Below are 14,916 nucleotides of genomic sequence, written 5' to 3'. Positions count from 1 at the left end.
AGTCCTCAGAGAACATTCCGCCAGGTTATGAAGTGGTGTCTCTTCTGGAGGCCCTCAACGGGCCCCTCACGCCCTCCCCAGCGATCCCTCCACTCCACGTGCTGGGGGACGGCCACCTCTCAGGAATGCTGCCTGCCTACGGCAGCGAAGGCCACCTGCCCCCTGTCAGGACACTCTCCCCACTTGGCCACCTGTCCGACTGCAGCAGCCAGGGGCCGAAGCTCAAAAGGAGTCTCTCCAAGTGAGTGGCCAGCACCTGGCAGTGTCAGCTTGGGTCCTCGGTGGGGGGCTTCCAGCCCTCCCTCGTCTCCTTGGCGCTGGCCCTCATCCTGGGGGCCCAGGGCAGGGGGGACCCTCTGGGCTGTTCCCAGAGCTTCCCATTTCACTGAAGACCTGGGGCCAACACCTGGGGGAAGCTTGTCCCATCTCTTAGGAGAGGACACTGAGATGGCACACAGCACTTGGGAGGATCCAGATGGACAAGTCTGTTATGCATTCTCTTTGGTGGGGGGGCGGGGGGATAGGAAGCACCCTTCAGTCTGAAAACTAAAGCAATCTCGTGATCAGTCTCTTTAAGCGTTTGTCCAGCTAGGCACAAGTCATGATAAAGGAAGGCATTTTATAGACGAAAATATTAGGACACTAAAACCATCAGTGGTTTTTCCCAAGTCCAGGCACAAGTTACGGAAGGAGCTGAAGAGAAAACGTAGGTGTTCTGCCCCCCAGGAGAGGTCTTGGTCCCTGCCTGGTGCTCCCACGCCTCCCTACTCCCTCGCGGTCCTCCTCTTTCCTGCGCTCTTCGAGGGCTGTGGGCTCACTGCCGTCCCCCTCCGGCTCTCGCAGGTCCGTCTCCCAGAATTCCTCCGTGCTGCGGGAAGAGGAGGACGAGCATTCCTGCAGCGAATCGGAGACGCACCTGTCTCAGAGGCCCTCGGCTCAGCAGCTTGAAGAGGTAACCACGTGGCCCTCCCTAGCTTGGGTGTGGGGCTCCAGTACTTGCTTCCCCCGCAAGTCACTCACTCACCAGCTCCTCTGAACGTTCCCTGAGACGACAGCAAAGGTTTGGTTCTGTTCCCTCGCTCATGGTGGAGCCTGTGTCCTTCACCTGTGATTGTTCCACGGGCTGAGGACAGTGGCAGTGGGGAGGTCGCAAAAGCCCCTGCCTGCAGTGCTTCTATTCTTTTTTTACTTTTATTTTTAAAAGATTTTTAATTTATTTTTAGAGAGAGGGTCAGGGAGGGAGAAAGAGAGGGAAAGAAACATCAATGTGTGGTTGCCTGTCACACGCCCCCTACTGGAGGCCTGGCCTGCAACCCAGGCATGTGCCCTGACTGGGATCAAACTGGGGACTTGAGTGAGACCACGGGTGGCATGAGAGCGAGCTGCAGACGCCGGGGGAAGGGGGCTGGAGGCCCAGGCCTAGCAGGCAGAAGGGCCTCGGGAGGCAGAGTGTGGAGGGCAGGTGCTCCCCTCGCAGACTTCAGCTACCACGGGGTCATTACAGCCACTCCTGGCGCAGCAGGGAGCTCGGGGCCAGGGAGCACGCACAGGTGACAGAGAGGGTCCTGTTGTGAGGGACTCACAGTCGAGCAGGGACAAGACGAGTACACAGATGACAGCACCGTGCCTGGCACGTAGCTGTTGCTCAGTTAAGTGTTGAATGAATGAATTGAACTCTAGGAAACGAGTGTGCCCCAAACGGGGACCAGACAACGCGGTGGCAGAGGTGTGGCAGAGGTCAAGTGGAGGAAACCAGGAAAGGATGCAAGGGAAGACCAACATGGGGCTGAGTCTCAAAAGTTTTAGAAATGAAGGCAGAGGCGAGCAAACCTTGGGGGTGGGGGGAGGGGGGCAGGATCTGAGCAGGTCAGTAGTTCCGGGAGAGCTCCGTGTTGTCCCGAAGGCCCAGCTGTGGGCGGTGTGGAGAAGGAGCGGGGTGGAGATGGAGGTGGGGGGAGGCTGGCTGAGCCAGGAGATGCTCCAGGAGCCCAGGCGGGAGGCAAGGCCGGGTTTAAGATCGAAAAGAATGGGTTGTGGAGATAGGACCCGAAAGACTGGGCACCTGCCCGGGTGGGGTGAGGTTGCCTGCCCGGTGACTGATGGAGGGGTACCAGGGGCGGGTTGGGGGAAGGGTGGTGCTGTGTCCGACCCACCGAGCTGGAACTAACCCGGCTTCCATGTGGAGGCACCCAGCCGGCAGGGCGGCCTCGGCCGCTTTTGTATTCTTTTCCTTCAGAAAAAAAAGCTGTTTATAATCCCAGGGAGACCTGGGGTGTTCCCATGTCACAGCTGCTGGGTGACCTGTGTCACCTGAGCTGCCGTCTTTGTGTGGTCCCAGCAGACGCTGTGCCTCAGCCGGCTGTGCTGACTGAAGTCGGCACCTCCCCTGGGAGACAGCCGTGCGGGTGGGCAGTGGGGACACAAGAGAAACCAGCTGCCTCTGCACGTCACTGATGTCGTGCCAGCGTGGGCCTCAGTCCCTCCCAGGGTCCCCTTTCCCCCTCCCCGTCTCCCCACGCCCCCTGCCCTTTCACCCATCCTCCAGTGTGTCTGACCCGCCCTCCTCCCTTGCCCCAGGAGTGTGGCGTCACTCCAGACAGCGAGAACCTGACCCTGTCGTCATCAGGAGGCATTGACCAGTCGTCTTGCACAGGGACCCCTCTGTCTTCCACCATTTCCTCCCCAGAAGGTACACGAGGGAGCAGGGAGGGGCCGCACATTCTCCCCTCAGCCCAGTTCTCCCGAGACAGACTTGGGGGCCGCCAGTTAGCACCTAAGCCAGCCCCACATAGAGGGGAGAGGGCTCCTCTCCTAGGGGCGGTCATGCCACTGAGCGCAGGGGAGTGGGGCAAGCAGCTGTCTCACTCCCAGTCCTTCCAACCCCTAGTCCCCAAGGTGGAGCTCTGAGCTCTTAATGTGAAGAAGCAGAACCGCGGAAAACCTTAAATCTAAAACCCTTTTAGGTGAGGGTGAGGCCGGGCCACCGCGGCCCTCGCTGCGTGGTGCAGGGAGCTAGTCGCTTCTTGCTCGGCTCTCCGAACCCGTGCCTGACCTCCATCCCCTCCCTCCACCTCCTGTCTCCAAAGACCCAGCCAGCAGCAGTCTGGCCCAGTCGGTCATGTCCATGGTGTCCTCCCAGAGCCGGCACTCCCAGATCAGCACCGACACCGTCTCCTCCATGTCCGGCTCCTACATCGCCCCCGGCACCGGCACCGGCAGTGGCAGTGGCACCGGCAGCGGCACTGAAGACGAGGGAGAGGCTTTCCCTTCCCCACTGGCTGCCAGCAGGGCCGCCTCAGAGGAAGGAGAGGTAAGGAGGGGCGCAGGGTCACCCTGTGCGAGGAGCCCTAGGTAGCTCACTGCAGTGTCAGCCAGGGACCTCATGCTTAGAAGGGGAGCCATGGGAATGAGGGGGAGCATGACCCAAGGCTCCCCCTAGACCCACCTCTGGTGTTTCTGTGGCCGGAGGCGGGGGCTGGGTTTGCTGCCAGGCCAGCTGGGTGCGCGGATGGCACACCTGCGCCGTCACTCTCGTCACTGCTTCACAGGTGCTGCCGGCGGCGGCCGCAGACAGCAACTTTGTTGGCCTCGCTGAAGAGCAGGATGCAGAGGTAACACCCCCAGGGGACGTGGTGCTGGCTGGGGAGGCAGATAGGACAGGGCTCTCCCAGGTGGTGTTTGGATTGGGCGTGGTGAGGGGGACTAGGGCGGCCGCACATTCCAGCAATGGTGTGTCTGGTCAGCAGGGGGCACTGGTCTCAGTTAACAGGCCTGGAGGGAGTTGGGGTGGGGACTCCCTCCCACCCCCCACCCCCACCCCCCGCTAGACCCTGGGCCTGACACCACTGGGTTTGTCCTTGGTCACTTAGTGACTGTTTACACAGGACAGCTGTGTCTCGGGCACTTGCTGGCACTGGGGCCCACAAAGGTCTGAGTGACCTGGTTTCTGCGTGCCCCCCACCCTCTGTACCAATGCAGGGGGAGACAGGTCACAATTCAGCTGAGAAGTACCTTGACCGAGGTGTGTGGAGGGTCATGAAATGCCCAGCTCACAGGGAAAGCTCTAGAACTTTGTCTTGAGCCACACCTCAGAGGAGTGTCCGGGTAGGGCTTGCAGCCCTCAGGGGTTTCTGAAAGCTTTAAGATCTCCCTGTCTGCTTTTTCACTGGCCTTCTATCACCGCCTTAGAAAACAGGACGAGCTAAACCAGGACCCAGGCTGTTGCTGACATTCCTGGCATGCCCGCTAACCGTGCCTCGGACCAGGTGCCCCAGCCTGCTGGGCCTCCCCGGGCTGGGCTTGCCTCTGCCCAGCGCCCTGGAGTTAAACCCCTTCAGGAGGATTCGTTCAGTCTTCAGCCCATGCATATACAGTTGGCCCTTTCCGTTGCTAAATTTTTATAACAATTTCTTTGGGCCAAACAGAGGGTACACCTGGGAGCAAGATCTCAGCAGCCTGAGAAAAACGCTCCTGCAGCGGAGGCTTGGCCAGCGCAGTGCCGACCGCGGCTTCCAGGGCCCACTGTGCTCTCAGCCGGCCCGCGGGAGCGTCTGCGCAGAGGATCGACTGCACTGCCCTGTGGGTGGTCGGTGCCCAGCCTCCACATGGCTCAAGGGCGACTGTCCTCCCTTGTCGGCTCGGGACACTCACCGTGCCTTCCTTCCGTTGCAGGGGAACGATGTTATGGAGGAAGATGACGGATCCCCCACACAAGAAGATGGTAAAAGACCTGGTCTTTCGCTCCCTCTTATCATTTTCTTTCCTGGATGTTCTTTCAAGGGTCCCGCAGGGGGCACTGGCACGAGTGGGTGGCACCCCTCCAAGTGGGGGAAGAGTTGTCTTCCTGATGGAGCAGCAAAGCCCTTGGGGTGCCCAGCGGCCTCCCAGCTCGTTCTGGGCTCAGAGCCAAGGCTGCCTGGAGCAGGGTGCCACGGGCGACACCGCAGTTCTCCATTTACATCGGACAGGCCCTGAAGCTTCTCCGGCAACTCCCGTCGCCTCCCTGCCTGCCGCGGCTGTTCAGCCCAGTCCCCCAGGGCTGCTCTCACAGCCCCCAAGTTGCACAGCAGAGGAAGGACTGTTAGGCTGCCGGTTTGGTTTTGCTTTAGCCTAGAAAGTGGCTGATGTTCCAGTAACAGGGACCTTAGGAGCCAGCGGTGCAGGGAAGGTATGGTAGGGACCAATGTTCTGTAACTTGCAGAGATTTCCTTGTGCTAATTCAGGACTCAGTTAGAGCTTCCGTTGGAAGAATGTTGTTTCTAGTGTGGCTGGAAGGGAAGGGGTGATCCCCAGAGCAAGGGAGTAGGAAAGAGAGGGTTGGGCTGGGAACGTCCCACCTGGGGATGGACTTCGACGGGTTCCGGGACCCAGCGTCTCTCCCTCTGCTGCTCTGGGGCGCCTCCTGCAGAAAGGCACCTCCAAAGCAGACCCGGATGCCAGCCGGGGCGCAGATGCCATCCTAGTTGCTTCTGCTTTAGCGCTGGCCATTGCTTGGGAGTTCAGGGGTGTGCATGCGGACTTGACCTCTCTCGCCTGGCCAAGTCGCCCTGAAGGAGGGCATGGCCGCCATGGCTGAGCCTCCACCACACGTTTGCACGCCAGCCCCAGACGACGTTGGGCACCCCATTGACCAGAGTGACGTCCTCAGTGCTCAAGGCTCCCTCTGTGACTGCGCCCCCCATAGAGCGTTTGCTTCCGGCAGGTGCAGGGCCGCAGGTGTTCCCACCCGACGCTCCGTAGCCCGCACGGCGGGTTTATGATTCTTCCCCTCCTGTTCACCAAGGGAAAAAAAAAAAAAGAGGGAGCTTGAAAAAAGTAACTTCTAAAAGTTTCCCCTTCCCCTCTCATATGACTATAGGATTCAGGTCAGTCCCTTAAAATATACTCGACATGACAAATTTCGTAGTTCTCCTAAGCAAATAAATCGTCATTTTGTGAACGTGGTGACTCTGGCTTGATATGCAAAATCATGGACCCTACAATCTTCTGTCACTGTGCTAGTATTTAGCATTGGCAGAGCCTTCTGGTGACAAACACACCCCACAGCACAGGCAGACACAGGCAGGGGCCCAGTGGCCTCGCCAGTGGGTCCCCCAGCTGGTCCACGCCGCTGGCAGAGCTCCTCGTGGGTCACGTTCCCTGGGGAGCCTGCGACCAGGTCAGCAGCCCTCCCCAGCGGTCTGACCTGCTGTGGATCAGCTGCTGGAAAGGGGCCGATTAGGGAAACAGAGCAGGAGAGCTGGAGAACACGTACCTGCCCACACAGTTTGATTCCTATTATTGTCCACTCTTTACCCTCTTAATTATTGTCTTTTTTTTTTTAAACACATGATTTTTTTTTTTTTGTCTCCATCCTTAAGACTTTTATGTTAAGGACAGCAAAGCAGAGAAAAATCCAGCCAGCCCCTGTCTAACTGCATTAACTCCGTTACAGGCCAGAGGACATGCGCATTTCTAGGTATGGAGTGTGACAATAACAATGACTTTGACATCGCAAGCGTGAAAGCACTGGACAATAAGCTGTGCTCTGAGGTCTGCTTACCCGGTGAGTGGCAGTCTGCTGAACATGAACTTGGTGGGAGACGCTCCCCTGCTCACTCCCCTGCTCTCACCCTGGGGCACCCATCTCCTGCCCTGCAGGGGCCCCTGGCTGTGCCGAGATGCTGGAAGCCCTCTGCGGAAAGGAAGTGAGGAGGCCTGGGACAGGCCTGGGCTTTGTGCCCTGAGGGAGAGTGTTAGGACAGGAAGAAGGGAGAGCTCTTTCTGTCCTTCCCACCGGCCTGGCCGGCCCCCTCCATCGTGATCTTGGCGATCCCATGGCGGGTGGCCTGGTCTTGTCTTCATCAGCAGGAAGTTTGAGGCAGACACAGCTCTCCGGCTTGGAAGGGGCCTCTGCAGCCCCTCAGAGGAATGCATTTCAGTGAGTCAGGGGGGATGCTGCCCACGGGTTGCCAGTTGCATTGTACTCGTTAGCTCTGGAACCCAAAGGAGAGGTCAGGTCAGGGGTTAAGGGTAACTGCTCCCTGGAGCCCTAACTTTAAACATCATCGGGGCTGTCAGTGTGCCCCTTACTCCTTCCCACAACACAACAGCAAATCCGGGCCGACTTCCTGTGGAGGAGGCACGCTGACCCCACGGTGAGCACTGGCTGTCTCCGCCCCGTGTGCCCGCCTCAGGGCCCCGCGAGCCCCCGCTCCAAAGCCGGGTCCTGCCCAAGTGGGCGCGGTCCAACTTGCCCTCCCGGCTTTACGGCAGACAGCATCCTTCACACATGCTTGTAACCACCCCAGCACCCCCAAAATGAAGACCTGTGCCAGCCTCAGAGCAGCCCCGTCCTGTCACGGGTCCAGTGCTTTCCTCGTTCAGCGAAGTGGCAGAGGCGTTGGAGCCACACGGCCTCCTGTGGCTGCCGTGCTCCATCTGCCCGTGAAAGGGTCCTCGCGCGCCCGGCCCGCACAGGCTGCGGCCGGGGCCAGGCCTCCCGGGAGACGCTTCCTCCAGCCTTTCAGAGGGCTCTTGGGTCATTTTCCGCTTAGCGCTGACCCAGTCAGGTCTGGACTTCACTTCCTGCCTCCTGCTCCCTACCTCGCTTCTGTCTGTCCGTTTGTTTTCCACGTCTGTGTGCCAAGCGTAAATCTGTCTGTCTGGTTTGTTCATTTTTCAACTCATTTACGTTATCTAGACTCCGTATGAAAGTTCATGTTCGCTCTGTGCCCACACTGCCCGGCCCGGCTACGCTGCGCCCGCGCCCGCGCTTGCTGGGCCTGCGCGCCTCCGAGAGGCTCCTGCTTAGGGTCCCATTCCTAACCGCCAAGGGCCTGTGCTCTCTATACTAAGATTTTCTGAGAGGAAAAAATGTATGAGGACACATTAATCCCTGTTCCAGAAGAACCGGGGTGCTTCTGTGCAAGGGTGAAGGGAGGGGCTGGTTTTGGCCAAAGGAGACGTCTCTGCCCTCACTCCGCCCTGTGCCTGTGGCACCCGCACCCCCGTCTGCTCACTGGGCTGCAGGAGAGAACCGAGGTTCCTGCCTCCCTCCAGGGGCTCCCCCACCACCCCCATTTTCTGGCAGAGGGAAATTGTGCTAGCCCACCATGCTGGTAGAAATTTGAGCTTATTCCTTCTTCTTCCTACTCTTCCTAACTCCCTCTAGCCAGCCCGCTGGTTGGTACATACTCCGCTCTGTGGGGTTGCAGGAGGGACCTGAGACCTGGAAGGAACGAGGAACCCCTGGAGTTCTTGTGGTGACCTTGGCAGGGAGCCAGCTGACCTGAGATGAAGCTGGGTTCAACAATTGAGGCCAGACCTGAGCCAAGTGCCTGTGACGACAGTGGGGAGAGGGATGCGGGTGTGAGTGCTTGTCCCATTGTCCCCTCACCAGAGGTCTCCAGGGCTCCCACGGAAGAGGGAGAGCCTATCTGCTCTCGAGGTAGAACGTTCTCTGGTTCTGCTGTTACCATCATTCTGGTAGCAAAGTGCTGGGGAACTCTCGTGAAGCATCCGCTGTGCTAGTGACAGGCGTACCCACTTTGGGAGGTCCTGTGGAAGGAATAGGCCTCTTCTCCCTTGGCCGTGAGGTCTACCTTCCATCCGACAGCTGTGGTATCTGACAGCTGCGGTACCCGCCAGCCAACTGGGCTTCTCTTGGCCTGCGGCCTCAGGACAGCTTCCCCAGCCCTTGGACTCTGCTTGACCGAGGTGGATGGACGACGGATGGACGTCTGGCCAGCGAGAGGCGGAGCCTGGGGACTGTCCAGCCCCCTGTCTGCATCTCCCTCCCCATGCTCATGGGACAGGATGCGGGGTGGGGGGGTGGGACCCAGGCCGAGGCCTAGCCCGTGGAGGTGAGGACCATGCAGGTCCCCCTTGTCACCATGCTTGTCAGCGTGACGCTGGGAGGGCACCAGTGTCTTTCCAGTCCCTCTTCCCCTAGGACGTTTCTGGGTGTTCTTAGGCCCCCAAACCAAGGGGGTGTGTTCTGAGAATGCTCTGCAAGGCTCGCAAAGGGAGCAATCCGAGTGGACAGGTGCAGGCGGAGAGCGGATCGGGATTTCGGGAACACACTAAGCAGTTGTGGTTCCAAGGAGTCTGACGGACCATCACAGGAGACGGGGCCTGGGGGCCAGTGGCAATTCTGGGGAGAGCCTCTGGGGAGGGTGCTGATGGGCAAGAGCAGAGATAACTTGGGTTTAGTAGTAGGAACACAAGTACAGTTTTAAGTGCCCGTATGGAGCATAAGGAGGTGTATCTAATGAAATCTGAAAGTACTTATGGATTCCTGAAATTGCAGGGGAGTGAGCGGCCCCGAACCGAGATGTTCCCGGGGAAGTCCACGCTTGGGAGGCACTGAGGGAGCATCCGACTGGCTCTCTTTCCCCTGGAGAGAAACTGCCAGACTGTTGAACTATTACTGTAGCCCTTAAACTTAGCCACAGGGAAGGGGTGCACGGAAGGGCCCTAAATGTTCTCCCAAAATCTACCTCTAGAGGTCTCTTCACTCTCCCGTTCTGATTCGCTGAAATGGGAATTGAATGGAAAGCACCTCTATCTATCTCCCTCTGAGGGTTTTAAACCTCCCGGCCCCGGTGTCTGGCCGAAGGCAGGACGGGATGGTAGCGCTGGCTCGGGAAGTTCTCCGCAGCCTCCCGGGTCTCCTTTCTGTGGCCAGGCTGGCCCCTGACCGGGTGAGCAAGTGCAGCGTGGGGCTTTGCTGAGGGCGCGTCAGCATCCTTTGGAGGGAAAAGGACACCACAGAGCGTAGGTATCAGTGACCAAGGAGAACAGATGTCGTTGGAGCTGGGACTTGAGGCTGCCCCAGGAGGAACGGGGTGTTAGCCTGGCTACGGATCCTAGAAATGGCGGTGTCTGCCGCAAGGACACGTGTGCACTCCGTCCGGGCAGGCCGCCGGTCATTCCTTGGGCTCCTGGTGAGCTGGTGGCGGCGGTGTGGTTTTATTTTGTGCATGCGTGTGTGTCTTCTCTCCTGTTTACCATGTGCTTTTGGTCTTTCCTACCGAACAGCCGCAGTTCCGGAGTCCTGCCCCATAAACATTGAGGAATAGGTATGAGATCTACCCGATTATGTAAATGAACACGCCACTCCTGTCACTGTGGGGTTCCCAACGGGAAGGGCAGTCTTGCCCGCTCGTCCTCTCGTCCCCTGAGAGTACCATCCTCAGGGGGAAAGGGAGCCGCTGACCACACCCCAGGCTCCAGCGCCCCAGGGGCCAGAGTCCCCCAGTCCCTGCGGGCTGTGGGAGATACCAGAGCATTTCCTGTTCTACTCACTTCTCTTCCCCTGGGGTTCCCCTCCTCAGGCTGTTACTAGAGCCTTAGCGGGATTATCCCACCAGGACCTTTCTGGGAAATAAGCAGTTTATACCCTTAATCCTGGTGTTTCCACCATTCGACCCCACGCATTTGTGAGTATGAACGCAGCGCAGCGAGCCTCAGGCTGCCCTCCAGAGCTGTTGGCCCCGCCCAGGACAAGGCAGTCAGGGCACAGTGTGAGAAGAAGGGGTGGCCATGTAGGCTGCTGGGGGAGCCCTCAGAGCCCCCTGGGCCTCCTCCGGCAGGGGCCTGGCAGGGCAGGGTGTGGGGGATTCTGGCGGAGGGAGGCCTGCCTTCTGAGCCGTGGGCAGCTGAGGCCCTGCCTCGCTGCTCCAGAATGGAGAGGATGGCACGGTGGATGGGGTGAGGCTGTGGGCTGGGAGGGCGAGTGAGGGGAGATGGAGAGGGATGACGACAGCCCGAACAAAGCCTGGGGTGCTAGCGCTTTCTGCCACTGGGCGCCCCACTCGGCACTCTCCCAGGTGGCTTCATTCAGTCCTCCCGGCAGCCCTGCGAGTTAGTGTGGAAAAGTGACCTACCTGCCCGGGCCCACAGTCAGTAAGCCGGGCCCCGGGAGTGGAGCGCCACCGTTCGGACGACAGATGGGACACCCTAGGAAGCGAACAAACGGGAGTGGTAGACCAGACGCAGAGCATGAAGGGAAGGGAAAGGATGGGTTCCAGCATGGCTGCCAGACTGGGGGGGAGGGCGAGGAAGTTAGTGGGTGACTCCTGGGGGCCCCAAGATTCTAGGGCTGGTGTCTGCAGGGGCTGATGGCACCAGTGGACAGCAAACCTCAGCAGGCTGCTCGGGTCAGAAAGAGATGAAGAACAGCAGGTGTGGGGGACGACGGGGTCTCGAACCATGGCACTGCCCCCCCATGTCCCTGGCACCCTGCTGGGTGGCCAGTCACTTCCTGCCCTGCCCTGGCTCCTCAGCAATCTCTGGGCCCAAAGGACTCTCTTCTCCCTCCACTCCGCTTCTTCCCGCCCTGAGGAAAAGATCAGCTGGACTCAGCTTCTTTCTCCTGGTCCGACCGGAACACAGACCAACTTCAGGACTAATGAGACACAAAAGTGGGTCCTAGGGCAAGTTCACGAAACAAGCAACCCCCTGCGCGTCCCCCTGTCAGTGGGCACGGTAGCTGTGACTGTACGTAGCCCAGTGGGGCTGGCGAAGCCCCTGCACCTGGCGGCAACCACTTCTCCCGTTGTGCTTTCTCGCTGTGGCTGGCACAGGAGTTTCAGGTGACATGCATCCCGCCAGCTTCCATGCAGAGCTCCTGGGCCACCCTGCTGGAGACACCATCTGGACCTGGCCAGAGGTCTGGCTCCTGTAACCTTCCTTTCTCTTCTCCAGGCACCTGGCAGGCTGATGACAACGTCGTCAATTGTCGGAACACACAGTGCCGTCGCCTGTCGTCCAGCAGCCTGGAGGATGCCGAGAACAGGCCCTGTGTCTGGGGTCCCTTGGCCGTCTGAGAGCCCCGCCCCCATGCCAGAGCTCCCTCCTGTCCCCAAGTTGCATCCTGGCCTCACTGGACCGAGGGCCTCCTGGGCATCCTCCGCAGGACACATGGAGACTTGCATACCCCTGTGGAAGCCAGATATGGAGATCAGCCTGCTCCTCCTCCCAGCCTCATCTCCTTCTGTGACCACCGTCCCTCCCCTCCCAGGACGGACTGGAAGCCTCCTTTTCTCCTTGCGGCCTGAAACCGCCTGATGAACTGCAGCTCATGAGACCCTTTGCAGAGACTCTCTAGAATGTTCCCACCATATCGTGATCTTCAGGTGGAGCCAAGGTCCACAGGCTGGTTTTTCCTGAGCGTCCCTCTTCTTGGGGGTAGACCACGAGGCTTGGAGTCTTCGTGGCTTCATAACAGACATCCGTCTGGCGTTTTTTGGTTTCTGGGACATTGTAACCAATTTGAACCCTCCTATTGAATTGGGGGATGGGGATGACTCCTGGGAGAGGGGAAAGCCACATGGCACTCTCCGTGGAGTTTCCTGTCCCTCAAGGACAGGAGAGACAGTGGCAACTGAAAGGATGGACGGAAAAACGGTTCTTGCTTTTGGCCCATGAGCTAGTCTCTCGCACCTCGTGTGTCTGTCTGTTTAGGAAGGGGGCCGTGAATTGGAGACCCCCCCCTAGATGATCACCCGCAGGAGGGTTTCTTAGGATCGGGTGCATCCTCGAAGGCCTGGGACTCTACCCTAAGGTAGCATTTCAGAAACCACAGTTTTGACCACCCCCGTGTGCGGGGCATGTGTGAGGAGCTGTTTCTGCGCTATGTTATGACCCTGCCAGGTGGTATTCTTACCCCTGGCGGCCCCATCTCCATCCTGTTGTTAATAGTTTAAGAGTGGAAGAAATAGGCTGCAAGAGGGGTGGACCAATGATCCCCCCCACTGGCACTCCAGAGCCCCAGAGGAAGTGGTAGAGAGCACCAAGCTGGGGCCAGCAGTGGGCTGGGAGCCTCCCCACCCTCCATCCCCCCTCCCCCCACCAGCACCTTCCATGTCCCTGAGCCTGATAGGAGAAGGGGAGGTATTGCCTTCCACAGGCTCATTCGAGATTTAGAGATGCTGTTGACATCACGTGCCCCCCACCACCTCGGGCCAGTGCAAGGTGTGTGAACAGAAGCTGCAACAACGAGGCTGCACAGGCCCGTACGCTGCTGGGAGTCTCTCCTCTGAGCCCCAGCATACGGACCCCTCATAGCTCTCAGGCAGATGCTTTGTGGACTGGCTTTCGGGAAAGGTGGTTTTTCAGTGGCGCACGGGGCCAGGAAGCAAAGTTGGGCCCAACAATTTGCAAGGCCGAACTGTGGAGCCTTGGCTATCCGTGTCCTGATGGCTTGTCTTAGTGTTTGGAATTGCCATTCGAGAAGAGCTGCTCAGGGCCCTTTCCAAGACCTCACAGAGAGCCCAGGGCCTAGGGGACCCTTTGCACCTGCTTTGTGGCTCCTTTGCGCCATCAGGCGGCTGGGGGATCCTCACACTGCCTAGCAGTCATGGCCCATGTTCTGCCCTGTTGTTCTGATAGATGTGGCGTGAGAGCTGCCAGCCCCACCCCCACTCCTGCAGGGGACTCTGCAGGTCAAGGCCCGCTTCCTCCCCCCCACATCCCCCCCCCATGTGCTTTCAGTCCCTTTCATATTTAAAACCTGAGCAATAACCCCCCTCCCTGATTTCCTTGCAGTTTGAGCCCCAGAAATGTCAGGGAATGGAAGCCTCCCTTAGCTTAGGGATACACAGACCCACCTCCTCTCCCGGCAGGTAGTATTCACAGTGTGGTGTCACCTGAGTTGAAGGAGGTGCAGGTAAACAGTAGCCACAGGGGCCAGGAACCCTAAGAGGAAGCCATTATCTTCACCCTTTCTGGGGGGGTCTGTGTCCTCTCCCAGGAAGATTCTTCTAGGCTTTGGTTCCATACCCAAGACATCTGCGTTAATAGAATAGCCCTTCAGTTCTTGTTTTTCAGACCCATCCTATCCTCCCCTCCCCGTCCCTGCTTCTTTATTCTCTAGATCTTTGGCAAACAGTAGAACCCCATCCAAAGAGGCTGGTCCTCAGTCAGCCTGACCAGGGAGCAGGGCAGCTACCAGCCTCACTGCCCCATCCATCATCTGGACACTGTCGCGTCGTGTCGTAAGCAGTTGACCCAGGGAGAGTGGACAGCCTGGCTCCTCACACACAGGAGCACAGAGTAACTGGAGGCTAGTGACTCCCTGCCGCGTTCAGGTCGGAGCTCTCCTACGGCCTCCAGGTGGTGTGGGGCTCCCCGCTCCCCACAAAGCCGTTTCTCCTCCTCCTACCCAGCTCCACCCCACCAGGGTTTATGCCTGGAGCACCTCTGGGGCTCGGACCTGTGAACTCTAAGCCGTGGCACCTGGAGAGAGTTCATGTCCTGTCCACCTGATCCCGGCACGCTTGTTGCTCACTTCGCTTTAGGATCTGCACACCTGGCGTGTGCAAGTGTGTATGTGTACTGTTGTGCCCCTCTCCCTCCTTGGAGTTACACTCGAGGGCACACTACAGTGGGGACATCAAGGATGCAATATTTACGGATTGCTGCATGATTCTTAAAACTGAATAAAACTGTTTACAAGGGGAGGAGGGCTGTTGACTGTAGTGGGCTTGTCTGTGAAAGCTCCCGCCTGACCTGTTCCAACAGCCTTTCATACCTTTGCTCCAGACGTGTGGGAGCGGAGGAGTGGTCGAGGGCAAGGGGTAGGGGAGGATGTGCCCCTGGGCTGGAGTTGAGGTGCCACCCCCTGGGCACAGGCCTCCCCCGCAGCCCTGCAGCTCCTGGCCAGAGGCTTGAGTAAGGAGCCCTCGGCTCGCCATTGGCCTTAAACCCGAGAACTGCCAACGCTGCAGCTCCTCAATAATTGAAGAGCAGGAGTGCTCGTGATGGGAGGGAGGCCAGGGGACGGGAAGAGGAAGGGCCGCTGTCCCCGCGCCCAGTCCCTCCACCCTCAGTCCCTGCCACTGAAACGTTGGTGAAATGAATGGGGCAAATGACCCCACTAGGAGAACGTGGTGAATCCGTGGCTTTTCCGAGTTTCACCCGCCGGCTCTGCCT

General features: G+C 59.0%; 1 protein-coding gene and 1 long non-coding RNA gene across 5 annotated transcripts in view; one reads left to right on the top strand and one right to left on the bottom strand.

Moving 5' to 3' along the window:
* RNF157 (ring finger protein 157) overlaps positions 1 to 14,444 on the top strand; it is a 63,480-nt gene extending 49,036 nt beyond the window's left edge. Inside the window, exons 12-20 of one of the 3 annotated variants that reach the window (XM_045190132.2) lie at positions 3 to 241; positions 844 to 952; positions 2,578 to 2,689; positions 3,087 to 3,310; positions 3,549 to 3,611; positions 4,672 to 4,720; positions 6,434 to 6,544; positions 10,021 to 10,061; positions 11,689 to 11,820. In XM_045190132.2, the coding sequence (XP_045046067.1) occupies positions 3 to 241; positions 844 to 952; positions 2,578 to 2,689; positions 3,087 to 3,310; positions 3,549 to 3,611; positions 4,672 to 4,720; positions 6,434 to 6,544; positions 10,021 to 10,061 (948 nt within the window). In that variant the 3' untranslated portion in view covers positions 11,689 to 11,820. Of the gene's footprint in view, positions 1 to 2; positions 242 to 843; positions 953 to 2,577; positions 2,690 to 3,086; positions 3,311 to 3,548; positions 3,612 to 4,671; positions 5,939 to 6,433; positions 6,545 to 10,020; positions 10,062 to 11,688 lie in introns of those variants that run through there. The other 2 variants (XM_024554026.3, XM_053912029.2) reach the window with 2 other exon arrangements.
* On the bottom strand, positions 832 to 13,676 carry LOC128779316 (uncharacterized). Of its 2 annotated transcripts, none has more exons than XR_008425220.2 (7): positions 13,593 to 13,676; positions 10,869 to 10,941; positions 7,308 to 10,036; positions 6,542 to 6,974; positions 4,651 to 5,770; positions 3,446 to 3,639; positions 832 to 894 (listed from the first exon to the last, which is right to left on the bottom strand). It is a non-coding gene; the product is annotated as an uncharacterized lncRNA (long non-coding RNA). The 2 variants fall into 2 exon arrangements; XR_008425221.2 differs by having other exon boundaries at positions 832 to 868.
* Positions 14,445 to 14,916: the final 472 nt, after the last annotated feature.

Source organism: Desmodus rotundus, chromosome 9 (genome assembly GCF_022682495.2).
Source record: "Desmodus rotundus isolate HL8 chromosome 9, HLdesRot8A.1, whole genome shotgun sequence".
NCBI lineage: Eukaryota > Metazoa > Chordata > Mammalia > Chiroptera > Phyllostomidae > Desmodus > Desmodus rotundus.
This window is presented reverse-complemented; position numbering and strand designations above follow the sequence as displayed.